The sequence below is a fragment of the Pseudophryne corroboree genome, chromosome 4 (assembly GCF_028390025.1).
Source record: "Pseudophryne corroboree isolate aPseCor3 chromosome 4, aPseCor3.hap2, whole genome shotgun sequence".
Taxonomy (NCBI): Eukaryota; Metazoa; Chordata; class Amphibia; order Anura; family Myobatrachidae; genus Pseudophryne; species Pseudophryne corroboree.
Window position 1 is genome coordinate 392,175,469 of NC_086447.1, and position 24,504 is coordinate 392,199,972.

Sequence of the window (24,504 nt, forward strand, 5' to 3'; positions counted from 1 at the left end):
ATACAGCTGGCACATTTAATCAATAACCTTTTTTGAGGGTAGGCATGTCCTTTAATTAAACAATCCAAATAACTTACTGTACAGTATTTGTTGTTTTCAATTAAACTTAAGTTAAAAAATTTATTGTTTTATTACTTCTGAGATGGTCATTTAAAAACTATGATACTTACTGTACTTGGTACAATTGCTCTTGCTGTATGTTTATAAGATTGTGCCAAGGGGAGGCAATCAATTTGCCAGCTGTTGGGATCCTGGCGGTCAGGATACCATCGCTGGAATCCCGACAGCCGACAATGCCAAAAGCCAAAATACTGGCTCACAGGACAATTCCCACTCGTGGGTGTCCACGACACCCATAGAGTGGGAATAGATCCTGTGGTGAGCGCAGAGAGCCACCGTGCCTGCAAGGGGACTTGTAGCGCTCGCCCCTCTGCCGGCATTCTGGCAGGCAGGATGCCACTGTTGGGATACTGTCATCTCTTCTTGGATGTCCGAGCACTTTCTTAAACTTAAGACTGAGCTGATTATCTTCCCACCCTCCCACACAACCTCACCTCTCACAATTTATTTATCTATTGATGGCCTATAGCCCCCAAGTGCGTTGTCTGAGAGTAATCCTTGAGTCCTCCCTCTCCTTCAAACCACACATTCAGCACCTCTCACAAACCTGCCATTTTCATCTCAAAAATATTTCCAGGTTCAGGTACTTTCTTACCCAGGATGCTACTAAGACCATTATCCACTTATTGGTCATTTCCAGGCTTGACTACTGTAATCACCTCCTAACTGGCATCCCTGACAAATGCCTCTCTCCACTCTAATCTATCCTCAGTGCTGCAGCCCGGCTCATCTTCCTCACCAACCACAGTACGTCCACCTCCCTTCTCCTAAAAGCCCTTCACTGACTTCCATTCCCTTTTAGAATCAAATTCAAATTTCTCATACTCACTTACAAAGCCATCACCCACTCTTCTCCCATTTACATCTCTGACCTTATCTCTCCTACCTACTGATTACTTCCTCCCACTCCTACCTTCAAGATTTCTCATGTGCTGCTCCCTTTCTCTGGAATTCTCTACCTCTCCCCCTCAGACTCTCCACTTATCTACAAAACTTCAAATGGTCTCTGAAGAGCCACTTCTTCACCAAACACAGTCTAAACTCATCCTAACCCTCTGTCCCTCACTCACTGTCTACTCCATCTGTCATCCTTCTCTGTCTGCCCCTCCCCTTTAGAATGTAAACTTTCATGAGCAGGTCTCTCAACCCTGATGTGCTTACCCTTCTCTTACTTAAACCATCTTCGACGGCACCAAATCCTGCGGTTTTCTGCCACCCTGGTACTTATATCAGTGTCATCTGCTACTGTAGCTATGTTTATTTACCCAGTACTTGTCCTTTACTGTCTTGTCTAATTGGGTGCTTCGGATCCCATGTGGAACCATATAAATAAAGGATAATAATAATAGTAATAATAATAATAATAATAATAATAATAATAATAACAATAATGTGAACTAGGGCACTACTATGGTTAAGAAAATAAACTAGGGCAATAATATGGGGCATAAAATTAACAGCTGCTGCAGAGAGGTGTCTCTCTAGAAGCATTGGGACAGGGCACATTCAAAATATTGCTATGGGGCCAGCAAAGTACTGTCTATGCCCCTGGTTTGTGTACTCATGCTGTAAGTGCGAGACGCTTTCATATACATCTGTTCTGGCATATTGCGTAATTTAAGAAAATATCCCACAATCAAAATCTTAAGTTCAATTTTGCACTGTCCCCTTCCACTTACATCCCCACTATCTTGACTCACAAATCCACAAACAATACCAGAAAAAAAAAGAATTTCTCTATTTCATATAAAAAAAATGTTCTCGTGTTCTTATGTACTTTTTTATATTTTGTATTGGTTTTGCTACTTATAAATTAAACAATATTGAATATGAATGCAATAGGTTACCATACAATACATGAAAGGGATGTGTTTCAATTGCCCCAGATCAACCAGTCTCTCAAAGAACATGTGTAAACATATAAAAAAAGAGTGAAGAGTGTAACACTTTAATAATTCCTTTAGATGTTCTCTTGTCAGTAAAGAATGCCCTCACATGTAGCAAGATAAATAAAATAGTGCCCATAAAGGAATATTTGCAACAATCCCTCCTAACAACATTGTTGCAAGAATACTGTACAGATGGGTCCACGGTTATCTTTGCTAGTTTGCTGCGCCTAGGCACAACATGGTTTATTAACATAAACCCTTCATCTATTGTTCTCAGTTACAATACAATACAGAGAACAATACAGCAGGGGATTAAGTCATTACAGCAGGGGAGTAAATCTGACTGCCCAGTCTCAGTTAATCCTATTAAAGGTCAAGATAAACATGGACCCATCTTTATCTTTACGGGCACTATGTTATCTGGCTACATGTGAGTGTATTCCCTACTGATAATAGAACATCTAAAGAAATTATTAAATAATGTTATGTTATACAGTATATGATTTTTTTAGATGATTCCACATATAGTTTGAGAGACGGGTTCACCTTTATTGATTGAAAAATAATCTTTTATGGATCATTATCCCTGGTAACATATTGCCCTCAGAATAAGTATTATTTCATTTATAATTGCATTAGAAGGTGTAGTGTTCCTCTTATTGAATGCAGCAGCATATAGCTTGCTGTAAGGCAAGGTTTAGAATTCCCTTTTTTGTGGTTATCAGCTTCTACTGTATCACTAAAAACTTATCATACATTTTGCTACATTCAGTTTACATTGCATGTTCTTGAAACTCATATAGTAAGTTTGCTTGTTTTGATCACTATCTCCTAATTACCCCATCACTTGTACGTTAGATATATTGGTCCGGATGTAATGAAGTCCTAGTTGGCTGAAGGTGCGGGTTCCTGATCGAACTGGGAGGTTGTTTTTTTCAAAGCGGCAAGCATGTACAAGGCATGGTTCTGCTGGGTTGGGTTTGTGTGACCAGCGGTTGGTAGACCGCCAGTCACCATATCAATAACGGGATCCCGGCTTTTAGATGGCTGGCAGGGGGATGGGGGAGTGTAACAAAGCCATTTTATAAAAAGCGTCAGAGTTTGGCCAGGAATCCGCACCTTCAGCCAACTCAGACTTCATTACATCCATCCCAATATCTGTTCTATTAGATCTATCCCAATGTAAATCCTCTTCCTGTTAGTGCTACTACCACTTATTAAAAGGAAATGTCTTTTAAGGTAGAAAAAAATTAATTCCTTTATGTGAAGTAGTAGTATAATGGTGCCCAAATGTATAGCTGGCAATGTGGAAATATCATACATGATATCATTTTAGAGTTGTTGCTTTCATGTGATTGAAAATGACAAATCTATCAGTGGGAACATGGAGTAATGACAGTGAGGAAATGCTCTCTGTCATCAGAATTTAAGGCAGGCTTATTATAGAATAACATTGCAGATACAGTATGACAGGCAATATATAATACACATACTGTTTATTAATAAATTTGATAACTTTGGTAATACTTACAGCTTTAGTACTATTTCATAAATATGTCTTACAAATCCATCAGGCGGAGAAAAAAATCAAATAAAAAATACAGTATATCAAGACATCTTGCATAAGTGAAAGAAGCCTACCGTATGTCAGCAATTCATATGTGTGTTAAAGATTAATCTTCATTTCTTATAAACAATTGTTAAACCACAGGACTATATAATGAATTGTACATTGGATAGTTAAAATATTAATACTTGGGTTTAAAGTGTAATACTGCCGCAGGGTTCATTGCCACTGGGATTGTGGTGGTAAAGTTATAATGGTGCATATAATGAGGGGATGGTGCTGGATACCCCTATGGATTTTTTCCCACTACAATATTTTTATCTGGTTTTAGAAAGATGTTTTTGACTTAATAAGATGAAAAAAAAATTAGCTAGTTAAGTGGTTAGGGGACATCATAGTAAAAAATAAGTGATACCATTTTCGTACACAAAACAATGTTGTGAATATACTGTAGTATTAAATTAACTGCATTTTAAGCAAATAATTTCACTTATAGATAACATTGATTTATTTAAACAAATTTTGAATTACCTTTATATTTTTCAATGCAATAATATTAGTTTTAATACTATGTTTTAGCAAAAATTTATTGATGTACAATTATTATAAAACTTCATTAGTCACAATTGTTACCATTATTGTTCATTTGTAAAATGGCATATTGCACGACAGTACCTTACAGTGGGCTAAAGGATGCACACATAAAATGGGGACATAAAAGGTTGGCAAAATGAATGTAGTCGCGGAACCAGTTTGACAGTCTTATCAGGGCCGGAGCAAGGTTTCTCAGCATCCTAGGCAAACTTTCAGCCTGCTGCCCCCCCCCCCCCGTTCACCCCAGTTCATCTACTGGTAATACCAGCGATGAAGCAGGAGCGCGCATCAGTGCTCACCGCTCATCGCCGGGGGCATATACACTGGGCGGTTTTGAACTGAAAGCAGCTCAACACACCAAAAGTGACCTGCTTTCAGCTCCAAATCACCCAGTGTGTATGGGCCTTAAGTGGGAACTTCAGGACAGATTGCTGCTGTAATGCTACAGGCGTTCTACCCAATGTGCGCAAGAACTGCTAGACCAGGGCTGGATTAAGCCTTCAGGTCGCCAAGGGCACCTTGGGGGGGGGGGTGTCCTTCAGTGTAGTAGGACCCCTTATACTATCTAGTACTGATGCCCCTTTCGCTTTATACCACACAGTATGAGACGAAATTCACATTATATCACACAGAATGAGCCGAAATTCACATTATAGCACATGGTATGAGATGAAATTCACAATATAGCACATGGTATGAGCCAAAATTCACATTATAGCACATGGTATGAGCCAAAATTCACATTATAGCACATGGTATGAGCCAAAATTCACATTATAGCACAAGGTATGAGCCAAAATTCACATTATAGCACACGGTATGAGCCAAAATTCACATTATAGCACATGGTATGAGCCAAAATTCACATTATAGCACAAGGTATGAGCCAAAATTCACATTATAGCACACGGTATGAGACAAAATTCACATTATAGCACACGGTATGAGCCAAAATTCACATTATAGCACACGGTATGAGCCGAAATTCACATTATAGCACAAGGTATGAGCCGAAATTCACATTATAGCACATGGTATGAGCCAAAATTCACATTATAGCACACAGAATGAGCCAAAATTCACATTATAGCACACGGTATGAGACGAAACATGGGGGACAGGGTGTCACACACGCAGGGGGTGTACAGAGCACCATAAGGGCACAGGTTGTCATCACACAGGGCAACAAGGGTAGGGGAGCACTGGGTGACACACACACATAGGCAGCGGGGGAGCAGGGGGGCACAAGGTGTCATACACAGAGGCAGGGTCCACACACATGGGGAATGGGAGGGGGGCAGGAGGGCACAGGGCTCTCCAGCAGTCACTCACCGCCACCATGTCCAGTCAACCTTAGCTTGAGCTGCAGGGTGTCACTGTCAACAAAGGAGTCCCGCGGCGTGAATCCAGGCACAGCCCGAAGAGGAGGCCGGCAGCAGCAGGATCCGAGCGCCAGTTTCTATGCAGCCCCATGGTGACGCAGCGCCCGGTTGAGTAATTGGAGGAATCGAGGCACTCTGCACGAGCGGCTGCTGGAGGAGGGAGGGGGAGTGTGTGTCCGCCGTAACTGCTGGGGAGTACTGTGGCTCACAGCTCCGGCACCAACCGCCATGACTGGGAGCAGCGGTGGGAAGAACATGAGCACGATCGGCCATAGCAGGAGTTGATTTAAAAAAACAACAACTTCCTGGTCTGTGGAGAAGTACCGGTATGCCATACTGCCGCATACCGGCCCACTTCGACCACTCTATATACATATATATATATAAACACCCACTATGTAATAAAATACCAATGCTGCTCCTCACCTGTGCTTGCATGCTTGCGGTGACTATATGGTGCACACAGCCACCGACACTGACATTACAGTTACAATGTTCCGTCATTTTATTCTAGCGTATTTTATATATATATATATATATATATATATATATATATAAGATGTCATTATTTTCCCCCTTCCAGCAACCTCCACCTCTTATATATTTAAATTTCCCCCCTCACCCCCCCTTCACTTTACTGTATAAATGTACTGCTCCCCCACCCTGATCCTTTATACATACATCCTTTTAACATTTAAGTTCTTACAATTGCACGGGGAGTTCGTGCTTCGTGGCAGTCTGTTTTTTGTGGTGCGGGGCGGGAGTATGACAGGCGTTACCACAGAGGAGCGGAAGACAGTTGCTATAGCAACTGTAACAATATCCGGCAGCGCTGCTTTTTACTCTATGTGCATAGAGCCGCTGCCGATGGGTTACACAGCCGCTCACACTGTCCGTGCTAAAGGGATGCTGCGGCGCGCAGCCGCCCAACTGTTATCAGCCGCCAGCACGGACAGTGTGAGTGTACGGACCCCATCGGCAGCGGCTCTATGCATATAGAGTAAGCAGCGCCCTGCCGGATATTGTTACAGTTGCTATAGCAACTGTCTTCCGCTACTCTCCGCACTAATGCTCGTCAAGCATTCATCGGCAGCGTGAGCTGCCGCCCGCAAGTGGCCGGCGCCCATAGGCAGCTGCCTAAAGCTGCCTAGTGGTGGCGCCGGCCCTGAGTCTTATAGGTGGAAGAGAAAGGCAGCGACCAGAGGAGGGGCAAGTGAGGAGAACGGAGCAGTTGGAGGAATCATGCACAAACACAGGGAGGACCAACAACAGCCGCAGTTTTATGCCTTGATGGGAATCTGTTCACAGACCCCATTGCTGTGTGACAGTAGTGCTAACCACTGTGCAATGGTGCTGCCCACAGGGAACGTGGGGAATTTGGCAGGAGGGAAAATAATAAGACCTGTTTCTAAAATTTAAAACTAAGGTCAAGATAGCTAATTTCACATTTTGAGTTTATAGTACTGAATAAACTATGTACGATTCTTTATCAGCATGTAAATGGAAGGAATGACATACTGCTAGTTCAACAAACATTCTAGTCGTTTATGAACAAATGTAGCAAGTACCAATAAAACCTTAGAGATATTAGTAAAAAAGTTAGTATCTGTTATTAACATACATTTGTTACACGAGGATAACATATACACACTTATGTTAACTATAAACCCTTTTTTCTTTTCTAGACAGCAAGGCCTCTCTCAAAATCAGCTGGGCGAGAAACTAAATATGTAAGTTCTTTAAAATGTATAATGAACACATGTTGTGACTAAAAAACACTATACTCAAGCTGTATTTTTCATAAATTTATGCAGAAACTGCAGTTTTATGTATGTTGGCTATGGGGGTAATTCCAAGTTGATCGCAGCAGGAAATTTTTTAGCAGTTGGGCAAAACCATGTGCACTGCAGGGGGGGCAGATATAACATGTGCAGAGAGAGTTAGATTTGGGTGGGTTATTTTGTTTCTGCGCAGGGTAAATACTGGCTGCTTTATTTTTACACTGCAATTTAGATTGCAGATTTAACTCACCACACCCAAATCTATCTCTCTCTGCACATGTTATATCTGCCCCCCCCTGCAGTGAACATGGTTTTGCCCAACTGCTAAAAAATTTCCTGCTGCGATCAACTTGGAATTACCCCCTATGTACAGTACTAACAGAATAATGCACAGAAATCTCCAGTAAAATGGTAATTACCATTGCGAACAACAGCTCCCCTTAATGGGGGTCATTTTGAGTTGATCGCTAATTGCATCTGATCACAGCTCAGCAATCAGGCTAAAAAATGGCAGTTCTGTGCATGCGGTGCAATGCGCATGCGTGACGTACGGGCACAACGAACAACACAGTTTTGCACAGGCTCTAGCGATGCATTTCAGTCGCACTGGTTGCCGCAGAGTGATTGACATGAAGTGGGTGTTTCTGGGTGACAACTGACCGTTTTCAGGGAGTACTAAAGAATTTTGGAATAGAAGAAAATCCTGCCGCGCCCTCTGGACTGCTGCGAAAGGTAGATAGAGGGAGATCTCACACAATTTCCAAGGGGGTAAATGGACAAAGAAAAAAAGTACTACCACCTTAACGCGCTATCCAATCACAATATTATGTAAATGCATAAACGTAAATGGGGATATCTCAACATTGAATGATAAGTGTCCCAAATGATGAAAAAGTCTCTTGTCTTGGAAAGGAGAGGTTCACGGAAAGGAGTTCTTGAAAGTGGGGAGGAATCCCCGGGGTCAACCCCATACTCACGTGGAAAAAGAAAAATCAATGTTCGTGAGGGTTTCTTTTCCCTTCCGGAGTTGACTGACGAAGTATCCGGGGGGGAAGGAGGTTCTTCAAACACAAGTGTATAATTCCCTCGGGAAATAAAAAAATATCCATCACTACGAATAAAGTTCTACCAAGAGGACATCAACCAGACGAACCATTGACCAGAAAAAAAGAAACCTTTATGAGCTTCTATCATCCGGAATCCATGTGAGTACGGTGTGTACTAAGAAAGAATAACCACTCCTGTACCTTAGGATATTCCCTCCTGTAATTCACCCATCAAAGATACCTTTATATGAGGATTTGCATACGTACCAACGTAAATTCGGTACGCCAAATCTCCTCATAAATACTCAGAATGCATCCCACTTCCTTCATCATCAGTATCCCCAAATTGGTCAAAAACATACTACACCATTAGTTTCTTCACTTTTTTCCCCGAGGGAATTATACACTCGTGTTTGAAGAACCTCCTTCCCCCCCGGATACTTCGTCAGTCAACTCCGGAAGGGAAAAGAAACCCTCACGAATATTGATTTTTCTTTTTCCAAGACAAGAGACTTTTTCATCATTTGGGACACTTATCATTCAATGTTGGGATATCCCCATTTACGTTTATGCATTTCCATAATATTGTGATTGGATAGCGCGTTAAGGTGGTAGTACTTTTTTTCTTAGTCCGTTTTCAGGGAGTGTTCGGAAAAATGCAGATGTGCTAGGGAAAACGCAGGCGTGGCTGGGCGAACGCTGGGCGGGTGTGTGACGCGAAATCTGGAACTGAATAGTCTGAAGTGATCGCAAGCGCTGAGTAGGTTTTGAGCTACTCTGAAACTACACAAAAATTATTTGCAGACGCATTGCGATACAACCGTTCGCACTTCTGCTAAGCTAAAGCACACTGCCAGTGGGCGTTTGCACGGCTGCTAAAACTGCTAGCGAGCGATCAACTCGGAATGACCCCCAATGTCATTAGGTACTACAGTCTAACCTCTATGTACCAAATTCCAAAAAGTGAAGCATTTTGGAGTTTAGGCCCTTTAATTTACTTCCTTCCCAGATGGCGTAAACTGCTTTATGCCTATGCATTCATTCTCGTAGGACAGGGATATTATGATCTTAGGATCCCTCTTCTACACCATGCATTCAGTTCTCAGATCTGACAATGTCATATTCTCAGAAGGAGTCTTTCACAAATGTAACTTGCAGGGACAGCAGTTACTGTAGCGCTACAGCTGTTTACTGCATACTGTAACGAGGATAATCATGTGAAAAATCATTATCCCCACTGCGATGTACAATAAAATAAAAAATATGGAGGCACTTCTGTGCTCTTTAGTACATATCCCTTTAATATGAGCAACTGATTAAAAAACATGCTACATTTTAGTGAAAAACAGCAATAAAAGGGATAAGGGGAAACACAACAGACAATTACATCAACATACTGTACTGTAAATATGAAATGTTTTAAAACACTTATTATGCTCTTAAACATGACATTGACAGTCAGAATTCACAGTGGAATTACCTAGAATCATATCTCCACATTATGGATTGAAGAAGATGCGTTGTAGAAGTAGGGCTGGCATTTTGGCATCTTTAAGCATCTTAGGGTACCATCCCTTGGATGGACATCCTTCTTCTACAAACTACAGCCACAACTTTTCCAGACCCAACTGTCACTCGTCACCCCACACATGGCCTAGCTGGTCATAGCAAGTCTTGCCAGGTTTTTACCATGACTTCCTGATATTTCAGGGCTGAGGTGTGCTGCGTACAAGCACAAGTATATGGTTATGCATCTCCTCTTCCATTGGAGAAGAGTGTGCTGCCAGCCTGGGTCGGGCTGAGAATACTAATGATGCCCAGCACACAGTGCCACTCTCAGACAGTGGTAAGCAAGTGGTTGGGTTGAAGTATAGCTTTTGAAAAGAATGCGTTAAACAGTGATAAATGTGGGGCAGTTAACTGCTGAGGGGTAGGGTTAATGGTGTCTGGAGGTATAAGGATTAATGGGTGCTGGGTGCTGGTGGAGCCTAATGGGTGCTGAAAAAGTTGATGAATGTGTTAATGGGGGATGGAAGGGTAATGCAATAATATATTATTGAGGAGGAATGGGCTAATGGATACTGGGAGAAGAATTAATGGATTCCCCCCACCTAGCACCCAGAAGAATCCAATAATTCTGGGGGAAGAATTAATGGATTCTTTTGGGTGCTGGGTGGGGGGATAGGTAATGCATATGTATTACTACAATGGGTGCACACCCTGCACCCATATATTATACTTACCCATTCGGAGTCCCACGGCGGCGGCCCTACACTTCAGACACAAATCATTTGGAAAATGGCCACCACAGCCATTTCCAAGTGATTTGCGCATGTGCACTGTAGATGTCCCTGGGAAGGAGATACGGGTGCCATGTTCCTGGAGACCTGTGCACGTGCAGTAGGTTCTGGCATATCGCCAGAGTCTATTTGCTGCCAGAGAGGAGGGTGACCACAATGAAGGCTGCACATGGGTCTTCTCCTCTCCTAAAATGTGCCTGAGGTAGGAGATGCTGAGGTAGGAGATGCTGAGGTTGGAGATGCTGAGGTTGGAGATGCTGAGGTTGGAATGTGCAGAGGTTTCTGGGTGCTGTTGATACGACCCCTGTTTGATATAACTTATCTTTGTCAGAATTAGAACTTTTAAATCAAACCTCCCTTTTTATGTAAATTCCTGACAACCTTGTCAAACACCTACTTCTCTCACACTGCTATATAAGGCCTTATAGTGTTATTTTTCTTACGTGCTTTTACTTTACTTTTACATGACTTAGGACTACCTATTCCTTCTTCAAGCGTTAACTGAACTGAGGAAATATTAAATATATATTTCAAAGTCCAGTCAAAAGTTAGAGCATAGTAATAATAATAATAATAATAATAATAATATACAGTATTTTACTTATAAGTAATAATTCATTAATGGCAGACTATTAGAGTGCAAATACAATACAGAGAGGAAAAAAAAAGCAATTCAGCCAACAAAAGACATAATTATGTGTCTCAGCAGCACACTATACCTGAACTTCAATCCTAAGTCACCCATGAGTCATAATTACCTTAATATTCACATGTTGTTAATTTCATTATTTGTAATACATTCTGTAATTTCATACAACATATCTTAGTAAAGTATATCTTTTTTGCTCTAAAGGTGTGTACACACGGTAAGATTTTTTTCTTACGATTTTGACTATATAGTCAAAATCATAAGAAAAGTTAGTGCAGATCGCAAGGTGAAAGTCACCTTGCGATCCCGATGCGATGCCGATGCGCGGTCCTGTGCAGTCAGCATCGCAAGCCTAGATAGACTGTGCAGGCAAGTCAATTTTGACTATCTCATAGAAAAGATAGTAAAAATTGACAAATAGCCAAAATCGTACATAGTCAGTATTGCAAGCACAGTCATTATATGCTTGCGATACCGACCTAGTCCCTATCGCACAGTTAGCCCGAATCTCACCGTGTGTATGCACCTTAACATTAGTTATTGCCAGTATTGGTAAATACATATGTATGTATTTATTTATTTATCTAAATATATAATGTCAAAGGTTAATCAACGTTATCAAAGGAAGTTTTATATATTAGTGAAAGTAATTTTCTTATCAGTTTCTTGTCCAGGACGTGTTCTCTGTATAAGTCTTTTCTTCAGAAAGTGCTTGCCACAGTCATTTTATCTTTAAACATACAGGAAAGGATTTCTTTTATTTCTTGATATTATTTTTTTTCACGTAGAACACTCCACAATATAATATTATTTATGGTTCTACATAAATCTTAGCTGTCCATATCACACATGCATTACAATTCTGTTAGAACACCAGTAATACAGTTATAAAATACTTATTAAATACCTTAGGAATTAATCTAGTAGAAGGACAAGAGAGATGCTTAATCAATATTTTAGAAAAAGAAATACTAATGATATTTGTGGTCAGTTAGTCTTCAAAGACCATTTAATATTTGTTTTATGTGTATAAGTAAGTAGGAAGGAAGTATCAAGTTGGCATGATGTGGCACTGTCTGCTACCCATATAAATTGGCCTTTCTATAACTCTGACAGTGCAGTGTAATACAAATATATTTGGTCTTCTTTCAATTTAAAATGGAGTTGGATATATTTTTTAAAATCTTTTTTTGGTATATGCAATTTCATATGGTAATTGCTATACATGTAGTTTCCAACTGTGCCTGGAAAACCATAATTTTTCAGAATTCTGCCTATACTATAAATATGATTGTTTGAAACTGAGTCTATTTTCCTTTTATACTGACAAAGCACACAGCACAATTTTCACTAGCTATTTCGTTCATTCCCTTCCCCCACCACACAATTTATCTTCTTATTTTGTGTATATGAGCTGTTGCACATTGGCCCTCATTCCGAGTTGTTCGCTCGTTGCCGAGTTTCGCTATATTGCGTTTAGTCGCTTACTGCGCATGCGCAAGGTTCGCAGAGCGCATGTGGTTAGTTATTTTACTCAAAAGTTAGGTATTTTACTCACGGCATAACGAGGATTTTTCATTGTTCTGGTGATCGGAGTGTGATTGACAGGAAGTGGGTGTTTCTGGGCGGAAACTGGCCGTTTTATGGGTGTGTGTGGAAAAACGCTGCCGCTTCTGGGAAAAACGCGGGAGTGGCTGGAGAGACGGGGGAGTGTCTGGGCGAACGCTGGGTGTGTTTGTGACGTCAAACCAGGAACGAAACTGACTGAACTGATCGCAGTGGCAGAGTAAGTCCCGAGCTACTCAGAAACTGCAAAGAAATTTCTATTCGCAATTATGCAAATCTTTCGTTCGCAATTCTGCAAAGCTAAGATTCACTCCCAGTAGGCGGCGGCTTAGCGTGTGCAATGCTGCTAAAAGCAACTAGCGAGTGAACAACTCGGAATGAGGGCCATTGCTTTTTCAGCCTGCTGAATGATATATATGATATGATATATCATGATATAACTTTTAATCTGTATATTTTGGCATTAACTGTATGGTGGATGTAAGTTAGATAGCTTCTGTGTTTTCTATGTGTGGTCTCTAGCTCTCTCTGGCTCTCTGGGTTGTGGCAGGACATCCTCTCTGAAGCGGTCCCATTCCTTGCTACTGACCAGGTTTTACCTTTGACCTTCTCATTTTGTACCACTCCTAGTGTACTCCTGTTCTTGACAGCTCTTGTTTCACTCCTGAAAGTCACTCCTCTCCAACACCCCTCCTCACTCAGGGCTATCTCTGGTCACAAAAAACATATGAGGGGATATGTACAGTAAGAAGAGGTGCTATGACCAACGCTCTTAGACAGTTACAACTAACCTTGGTATATATGAAAACAGATAACGTAGAGAAAAATCAAATTTCTCTATGTTATCTGAAAATATCTAATGATTTCGATGTTACCATTCTATTGTATGGCGACAGAAAAGCTTTCAGATGTTTTCATCTTTCCTTTATCTCTGCTTAACGTGTGATGACATGGCGTTTGTAAGCTTTCTGCCTTTGTCAATGGGAACACTGAATGGTTTGTGTCCGACATTGCATACTTTGTGAATATTGCTTCAATATATCCCTGTTGGTCGATTGTGACAATTCATGCACTCAAGTTGTGTAAGATCCTTAACAGGCGATGTGCAGGCCCTATTTAATTTAACTTGAATTTGTGTTCCATCAGATGCTTGACCTTTCTTATGAAATTTTTCTGACCTGTTAGCAACAGATCATCCACATATACAGTACGACTACACATTTATGCTCTGTTATCTTGTGGTATAGAAAGTGATCAGCCTCTGAATGCCTATCTCTAATGGGGGGGTGGTACGGTATGCCGGCGCTTGGGCTCCCGTCGACTAGCATACCGGCGCTGGGAGCCCGACCGCCGGCATACCGACAGCGTGGCGAGCGCTAAGGAGCCCCTTGCGGGCTCGCTGCACTCGCCACGCTGCGGGCACGGTGGCACGTGTAGTTCTCCCTCCAGGGGGGTCGTAGACCCCCACGAGGGAGAATAGCTGTCGGTATGCCGGGTGTCGGGATTCCGGCGCCGGTATAATGTGCGCCGGGATCCCCACATTCGGCATACTGAAGACCACCCCTCTAATGGTACAGCATATAGCTTAACGTTCCAACAATGACCACTGTGTTTTTTAGACTATACAATGTCTTGTTTAAAAATAACAGACTTTCCCTTCTTGGACCATGCCTGCATTGTGGTGGTCAGTACAGGGGCGTTTCTAGAGAGGAGGAGGCCCTTGTGCAGGCTCCGGCTGGACCCCCTCTTCTCTAGCTGGCAGCGCTGTGTAGACTCTGTCCCAGAGTCTACAGCGCATGCGCAGATCTCCGGGAAAATGGTGCGGCGGACATTTTCCCAGTGATTTACCTATTGCGCATACACAAAACACCGGGAAAATAGCGCTGATTTTGGCAGTGCTGCTGCAGCGCCGCTGGACTCTAGAGGGTAAGCATTTTTATTAATGGGTGCAGGCTGTGCAGTGTGGGCCCCCATGGACCCCTGGGGGACCGTGTACACCGCACACACTGCACCCATTATAAATACGCCAGTGTGTCAGTAGGTTTCATGCACAGTACATTTATTCAATTATATTCTCCATTTAGGAAACCTGAATTGAAATCTGCTGTAATTGGTACAGCAATTAATCATGCAAAGCAGATATGTCAATGACTAAATGTAATGTATAGACAAGAAGATTTCACCGTAGTCAATCTCGGTTTTCTGTGTATATCCTGTAGTTACAAGACAGGCTTTATAATGGGCAAAGATTTCACTGCAGAGGCGCCACTAGGGTTGGTGTCACCCAGTGGGGTAACTCATAGTGTCACCCCCCATGGACTTTCTCCCATATCACACCACACCGAATCCATAGTAACTAACAATAATTGCTTCAGATCACTGGCCCTCATTCAGGTTGGATCACAGTGTGCGATACAACCGCAAAAAATGAGAAAAATATGCGGGCGCATGTGCAGTGCCCTTCCTGCACATGTGCCCGCATTTTCTGTGGGGGGACTGCAGAAAATGCGATTGCCTCTGCCTGCCAATCAGGCAGAGGCGCTCGCGGGGCATGGGTGCGGCAATGCTCCGTTTCCAGGGAGGAGACAGAGCATTGCGGGGGCGGAGGGCGGAAAATGGGGAGGGGGGGGGGTAACGTGAATGTGGGCGAGATCTCAGCGGCTGCATGATGTCACAGCCGCCGCGATAGGAAACATGGCAGGAGGCATCCTTAATTTCTGCTAACAAGCTGAAATTGCGATACATTCGCAATATCTGCTTGTTTAAGGGGGGGACAGCGGCATCCAGAAAGGGTATAACATCCCGGCGCCAGAATACCGATCACAGAATACTGAATGAGGAGAGACTGCGCCGCAAGGCAGGTAAGCCGGTTAGGTTTAAGCTGCGGGGAAGGGGGGGGTTAGGGTTGGGCAGTGTCCCTGGGTGGTTAGGGATAGGCTGCGGGAAGGGGGGTTAGGTTTAGGCAGCGGGGACAGGGGGTTAGATTTAGGCACCAAGCAGGGAGGTTAGGGTTAGGCTAAGGGGCGGGAGTGTTACGGAGTTGGGAGAACACCCCTTACCCCTGTCGGCTTCGTACACATCGGGATTCCGCCATCAATTTTTCAACCGCTGGGATCCCATGCGCCAGTAAAGCATACTGCTCCCGCAGGGAGGTGTCAGTCTACAAATGCTGGGGAGGCTGATAGGGGGATAAAAGGAAGAGAACAGATAAGCAGATGGAAGAAAGGACAGCGGTGCAAGTGGGCGGGTACGGGTGGGTACGGCGTACCCTTAAGAATTTAGCCGTAGGTACGCCGTACCCACCGCCGCCGGGCTGTCGCTCCCTCCCTTTGCTGCTGCTCACCGCCGCTGCTGCTTGAGGGGAGGAGAGCGCAGCATGCGCCTCTCCGAGTCCTGCCCCTCAGTGATTCTCTTCAACTCAGCACTGACCCGTGAGCCAATCAGAGCTCGCGGACCAGCATCCAAGGCTCCTGATTGGATGCCGGACCGCAAGCTTTAATTGGCTCACGGATCGACGCTGAATTGAAGGTAGACACCTGCATCACCGCCGAAGACTGAGGGACAGGCGAGGCGCACGCTGCGCTTTCCTCCCCTCACACACAGGACAGCAGCAGCGATGAGCAGAAGGGGGTCATGTGTACCTGGCACTGGGGGGACATGTGTATCTGGCACTGGGGGGACATGTGTATCTGGCACTGGGGGCATATCTGGCACTGTGGGGAAATGTGTATCTGGCACTGGGGGCATATCTGGCACTGGGAGCATATCTGGCACTGTGGGGGAATTTCTGTATCTGGCACTGGGGGCATATCTGGCACTGGGGGGACATGTGTATCTGGCACTGGGGGCATTTCAGTATCTGGCACTGGGGGCATATCTGGCATGGTGGGGGCATTTCTGTATCTGGCACTGGGTAGCAATGTATATCTGACACAATGGGGACATTTGTGTATCTGGCACTGTGAGGCAATGTATATCTGGCACTCTGGGGGCATTTGTGTATCTGGCATTGTGGGTCAATGTGTATCTGGCACTGTGAGGCAATATATATCTGGCCCTCTGGGGGCATTTTTGTATCTGGCACAGTGAGGAAATATGTATCTGGCATTGTGGGGCAATGTATATCTGGCACTGTGGGGCAATGTATATCTGGCACTGTGGGGCAATGTATATCTGGCACTGTGGGGCAATGTGTATCTGGTACTGTTGGGATCATATGTGTATCTGCCCCTCCCCCATATGTGTATCATGCCCCTATTTTCATTGTCCACGCCACATGTGGCATTTGGTCACACCCATTTTTTTTAGTGGCGCGCGCACACAGTACACCTATAAGACATTTTTTCTACTTGCACCACTGAGAAAGGGAGGGTATAGGAAGAAGAGAAAATGGTTTAGAGGAGAGGTACCGCTGTGAGGAGGGAGAAGGAAGGAAGGTGGTGACACATATACACGTAAATTCACCTATATCATCAGATATTTTTCATATATTATTCCCACAGTGTGATTTTATATATATATATATATATAAGGAAGGAACAAAACGGGCGGCACTCAGAGTCTTACTCTCAATGAAAGAAGTGCAGTGACTTTAATGTCATCATGGACATCTACCTGACGAAGGGGCTGCGACCCCGAAACGTAGATGTCCATGATGACATTAAAGTCACTGCACTTCTTTCATTGAGAGTAAGACTCTGAGTGCCGCCCGTTTTGTTCCTTCTATTGCTGGGCTACAACCCTGGGGGAAGGCACCGTGAGCATCATTCTATGTTTGGAGGGACCAGCGAGTGCCGGGTCGATTTGGCATCATATATATATATATATATATATATAAAGATATATATAGTGGAGTCAGAACAAGCAAATGTTCAGAACGGACACGGCACTCCAGGACTAAGTTTCATTGAAACTTAGTCCGGGAGTGCTGTGTCCGTTCTGAACATTGCTTGTTCTGACTCCACTATGTGTATATGCTTGGACAAGGGCACACAGGCGGTTGGATATTACTAGGAGTGCCGAATTATCCAGATATTGTATATATCTAAATATAAATAAAATGTATTATCTACATGCGTAAAATATGTGTTGCTATTACAGCCCTTCTAATATATTACCTAAAACAGAACAGGAGCATATAACTTATGGGGGAGGGGGATAGGGGGGTGCTGTGTCTGGTGCCAGGATACGTGACTTCTCTTCAGGGCCAGGGTTTCAGACAGGCAGGCAGACTGTAGTCAGGCTGCACGCCGGGTACTGGTGGGCCGCTGTGTGTGCTGCTGCGCTGTGCTCCTCCGTCTTCTCTCCTCTGCAGCCGTTCCCAGAATGCCATGCATGATTATGTCACGCCCGCACTGGCATTCTGGGAAGGTGAGAGGGAGCATCTGCAGCTCACCAGGCAGCACTGTCCTGATAGCGCGACTGCGGCATATTGTGTCAGCGGGGGTGCGGGGCGGGCATAAGTGATTGCTAGTGCAGGGGGGGTTGAGGGTGGGAGTGTGGCTATTTTTGGTGTCACCCCCTTGAAGGTGACATCTGGGTGCGGGCCGCACCCCCCGCACCCACCTTGTGACACCCCTGTTGCATTGCACTTAACTTTTTACAAAAGACCCACTTGTTCTTGACTGGCTTGAGGTTACACGGCCTGATAAGAACAGTCCATGTATTGTTGTCATTCAAAGACACCATTTCTTTATCTACTGCTGACTTCCTTTCCTTCCAGTCGTAGCATGAATTTGTTTCTCGGATATTTTGGGGTTCACAGAAAGAGGTCTTTTCAAACTCTTCATAATATCACCTATGAAGTTTTCCTTAATTGTTGGGAGCCAGCTTATATCTCTTCTCCTTAGTTATGTGTGCATATGCTTTACACCCAAAGACTCTGAGATAATTGATGCTTGCCTTACTTCCAGACCATGCCTCTAGCATTGTTTTGCCTTTTACAGCTACTGTGGGTGCACAGTTCTTCAGATATACCACCACTTGAGTCTCTCAGTTTGCATTCAGAGGCTTTATGTCCCACTTAGTGACATACAAAACACTTGTACTTAGGCCTTTTGAGCTTAGCATCCCTTGTCAGTAGAGTAGAACTTTCAGCACTTGTCTCAACTGGTATGCATTCCTGGAGCTGCAACAGTTTAACCTTTATGATGTCCATTGACAGCTTAGTCACACAGGATTATAAGGCCACTACTAGGCAATACAATTCAGGCATTAGGTTAGAATTTCCATTTCGATCATCTTGTTGTTATCCACTTACTGTAGACTCCTACAAATGTCATTTGCTGAGATATGGATAACATTGTCAATATACTCATTCATGTTCTGCATGCACTCAGTTTAGTACCATACAGTGTATGCCACCAGGTTTATTCTCCTCATTAGTCCCTTATCTTCATAAGGTAAATGCAGGGCTATCCACGTGTCATGTGCTGAAACTTTTCTTTGAATTATGGACTACACATGCTTCATCAGGATCTGGATTGTTACTTGGATCATTTTGTGATTTTTCATAATTTTTCCCACTTCAGCTGTATCCTCCTTAGTGATCTTCCACATAAATTAATTATCTGAACCTTTCAATTTAATGCTGGCTGCTGCACTGTGCATCTTCTGCCATAATCACAGGACTTCCAGTGTACTTCACATTCTTGGTCACATTAGCAGCTTTGGCACATAACCTAATTATTTGTCCTATTGGTAGAACCAGGGTGGATTCAATTAGAGATGTGCGGCGGAAACTTTTCGGGTTTTGTGTTTTGTATCTGGATCTCCATTTGTGTTTTCGATCTGGATTGGTTTTGCCAAAACCACCCTTTCGGGTTTTGGTTTTGGATCTGAATTTTTTTTTAAACCATAATAACAGCTAAAATCACAGAATATGGGAGTATATTTGAGCCTACAGTATTATTAACCTCAAGAACATTCATTTCCACTCATTTCCAGTCTATTCTGAACACCTCACAGTATTCTTTTAGGTCAAAAGGTTACATCGAGGTCGCTGGATAACTAACTAACTAAACTAAGCTACACAAGCGGATGTCACAAACACGTGGCCCATCTAGGAGTGGCACTGCAGTGGCAGACAGGATGGCAGTTTTAAAAATTAGGCCCCAAAGAGCACATAATGCAAAGAAAAAAAGAGGTGCAAGATGGAATTATCATTGGGCTCTTCCACCCACCCTTATGTTTTATAAACAGGACATGCACACTTTAACAAACCAATCATTTCAGCCACAGGGTCTGCCACACAACAGTGGCTGAAATGACTGGTTTGTTTGGGCCCCCACCAAAAAAGAAGCAATCAATCTCTCCTTGCACAAACTGGCTCTACAGAGGCAAGATGTCGACCTCATACTCCAATTCCTCACCCCTTTCAATGTGTACATCCCCCTCCTCACAAAGTATTAATTCGTCCCCACTGGAATACACCATCACAGGTCCCTGTGTACTTTCTGGAGACAAACTGCTGGTCAAGGTCTTCCCGGAGGAATTTACAATTCATTTTGATGAACATCATATTCTCCACATTTTGTTGAAGTAACCTCCTATGCCAATTGCTGATAAAGTCATCAGCTGCACTAAACACTCTTTCGGAGTACACACTGGAGGGGGGGCAACTTAGGTAAAATAAAGCCAGTTAGTGTAAGGGCATCCAGATTGCCTCTTTTTCCTGCCAGTATACTTACGGACTGTCTGTCATGCCTACTTGGATGCTGTCACTCATATAATCCTCCACCATTCTTACAATGGTGACAGAATCATATGCAGTGACAGTAGACATGCCAGTAATCGTTGGCAGGTCCTTCGTGTCAGCTTTCGCTCCTGACTGCCCTGCATCACCGCCAATGGGTGGGCTAGGAAACCTTATCCCTTTCCTTGCAGCACCAGTGGTGGGAGAAATTGAAGGAGGAGCTGTTGACAGGTCACATGCAGCTTGAGTTGACAATTTACTCACCAGCAGGTCTTTGCACCTCTGCACACTTGTGTCTGCCGGAAAGAGAGATACAACGTAGGCTTTAATTAAACCTAGGAACGAGCATGGTGGCCAAAATGTAGTGCTCTGATTTCAACAGATTGACCACCCTTGAATCATGGCAAAGCGAATGATGGGCTCCATCCACAAGTCCCACATACCTAGCGGAATCGCTCCATCTTAGCTCCTCCTTTAATTTCTCCAGCTGCTTCTGCAAAAGCCTCATGAGGGGAATGACCTGACTCAAGCTGGCAGTGTCTGAACTGACTTCACGTGTTCCAAGTTCAAAGGGTTGGAGAACCTTGCACAAGACGGAAATCATTCTCCACTGCACTTGAGTCAGGTGCATTCCCCCTCCTTTGCCTATATCGTAGGTGGATGTATAGGCTTTAATTGCCTTTTGCTGCTCCTCCATCCTCTGAAGCATGTAGAGTGTTGAATTCCACCTCGTTGCCACCTCTTGCTTCAGTTAATGACAGGGCAGGTTCAGGAGGGTTTGCTGGTGCTCCAGTCTTTGACATGCAGTGGCAGAATGTCAAAAATGGCCCGCAATTTTTCGGGCCACTGACAGCATTTCCTGTACACCCCTGTCATTTTTCTAAAAATTCTGCACCACCAAATTAATTGTATGTGCAAAACATGGGACGTGCTGGAATTTGCCCAGTTGTAATGCATGCACAATATTGGTGGCGTTGTCCGATATCACAAATTCCCAGGTGAGTCTAAGGGGGGTAAGCCAATGCGCGATTATGTCCCTCAGTTTACGTAAGAGGTTGTTAGCGGTGTGCCTCTTATGGAAAGCGGTGATACACAGCATAGCCTGCCTAGAAACGAGTTTGGATTTGCGATATGCTGCTACTTGTGCCGCTGCTGCTGTTGTTGCTGCGGGAGGCAATACATCTACCAAGTGGGCTTTCACAGTCATATAGTCCTTAGTCTGCCCTGTTCCACTTGTCCGTGGTTAAGTGGACACTGGATATAACTGCATTTTTTGGAACACTGGCGACACTTTTTCTGACGTCTCTGCACATACTCGGTATCGCCTGCCTAGAGAAGTGGAACCTAGATGGGAGTTGGTACCGGGGACACAATACTTCCATCAATTGTCTAAATCCCACTGCACAAATGGCGGATACCGGCCGCACGTCTAACACCAACATAAGTGTCATGGCCTCAGTTATCCGCTTTGCAACAGGATGACTGCTGTCATATTTCATCTTCCTCACAAAGGACTGTTGGACAGTCAATTGCTTACTGGAAGTAGTACAAGTGGTCTTCCGACTTCCCCTCTGGGATGATGATCGACTCCCAGAAGCAACAACAGCAGTGGCAGCAACAGCAGGCATACCACTCAAGGATACACCAGAGGAATCCCTGTTAGGAGAGGACTCCTCAGTCTTGCCAGTGACATGGCCTCAGGACTACTGACGTTCCTGACTGAGGAGGAAGTTGATGTTGAGGGAGTTGGTGGTGTGGCTTGCAGGAGCTTGAGTACAAGAGGAAGAAGGAATTTAGGTTTCAGTGGACTGCTTGCGCTCTTACCCAAAGTTTCATAAATTGACACTAACTTCTGATGAATGCGCTGAAAGTGACATATAAGGGAGGATGTTCCTAGGTGGTTAACATCCTTACCCCTACTTATTACAGATTGACAGAGGCAACACATGGCTTGACACCTGTTGTCTGGATTTGTGGAGAAATAATTCCACACTGAAAGGTGGCTTTTTTGGTGTTTTGCCCAGGCATCATAATGGGTTATTCATCCCACGGACAACAGGTGTCTCCCCCGGTGCCTCATTTATACAAACCACATCACCATCAGAATCCTCATCATCAACTTCCTCCTCAGTGCCAGCAACACCCATATCCTCATCCTTATGTACTTCAACAGTGACATCTTCAATTTAAATATGAGAAACTAGACTGTGGGTGCTCCTTCCAGCACTTGCAGGGGACATGCAAATGATGGAAGGAGCCATCTCTTCCCATCCGGTTTTGGGAATGTCAGGCATCGCAACCGCTGACACACTTGGACTCTCCTTGGGGATTTGTGATACCATCTCAGAATGCACAGATCTTTTCTGTGCTTTTTCCATCTTAACTCTTTTCATTTTTCTAGCGGGAGGATGAGGGCTTCCATCGTCATGTGAAGCTGAACCACTAGTCATGAACATAGGCCAGGGCCTTAGCCGTTCCTTGCCACTCCGTGTCATAAATGGCATATTGGCAAGTTTATATTTCTCCTCAGACCATTTAAATTTTATTTTTTGGGTCTTTATACTGAACTTTGGCTTTTTGGATTTTACATGCCCTCTACTATCACATTGGGCATCGGCCTTGGCAGGTGACGTTGATGGGATTTCATCGTCTATGTCATGACTAGTGGCAGCAGCTTCAGCACGAGAAGGAAGTGGTTCTTGATCTTTCCCTATTTTATCCTCCAAATTTTTGTTCTCCATTATTTTTCTGGAGTTATATAACAATATGCAGTACAGGAGAGCATACCTCTACACCACACAGAGCAAACCCTGTGAAAATTATTTGGATAAAATATTAATAACCCTTTAATTTGGAGAAAATAATATACAGCACAGGACAGCACCACTGGACTGGATTTATACGACAGCACCACTGGACTGGATTAATACGCCAGTACCACTGGATTTATATGGCAGTACCACTGGACATATAGGGTAGTATCACTGGAATTATACACCTGTACCACTGGAATTATACACCAGTGCCACTGGAATTATACGGCAGGATCACTGGAATTATAAGGCAGTACCACTGGACCTATACGGCATTACCACTGGACATATACTGCAGTATCACTGGAGTGGATTTATACACCCGTACCACTGGAATTATACGGCAGTACCACTTGACATATACGGCAGTACCATTGGATTTATACGGCAGTACCACTGGACTTATATGGCAGTATCACTGGACTGGACTTATACGGCAGTACCACTGGAATTATACGGCAGTACCACTGGACATATACGGCAGTATCACTGGACTGGATTTATACACCAGTACCACTGAAATTGTACGGCAGTACCGCTGGACATACAGGGCAGTATCACTAGACTTCACTTATACACCATTACCATTGGAATTATACAGCAGGATCACTGGCATTATACGGCAGGATCACTGGATTTATACAACAGAATCATTGGAATTATACAGCAGTACTACTGGACTTTTATGGCAGTACAACTGGACATATACGGCAGTATCACTAATTTTGATTTATACACCATTACCACTGGAATTATACAGCAGGATCACTGGAATTATACGTTAGTAACACTGGACTTGTACGCCAGTACCACTGGAATTAAATGGCAGTATCACTGGACTTTACAGTAGTACCACTGGACATATACGGCAGTATCACTGGACTGGATTTATATGCCAGTACCACTGAAATTGTACGGCAGTACCGCTGGACATATACGGCAGTATCACTAGACTTGACTTATACACCATTACCATTGGAATTATACAGCAGGATCACTGGCATTATACGGCAGGATCACTGGATTTATACAGCAGGATCACTGGAATTATACAGCAGTACTACTGGACTTTTACGGCAGTACCACTGGACATATACGACAGTA

At 43.7% G+C, this 24,504-nt stretch overlaps 1 protein-coding gene across 3 annotated transcripts in view; it reads left to right on the forward strand.

Moving 5' to 3' along the window:
* Positions 1–24,504, forward strand: part of MLIP (muscular LMNA interacting protein) — a 407,542-nt gene that overhangs the window by 177,195 nt on the left and 205,843 nt on the right. For all 3 annotated transcript variants that reach the window (XR_010175988.1, XM_063916721.1, XM_063916720.1), the window contains one exon: positions 7,238–7,282. Coding sequence is in view for 2 of the 3 variants with exons in the window: in XM_063916721.1 (XP_063772791.1) it covers positions 7,238–7,282 (45 nt within the window). In the remaining variant the exon portion in view is untranslated. The remainder of the gene's footprint in view (positions 1–7,237; positions 7,283–24,504) is intronic.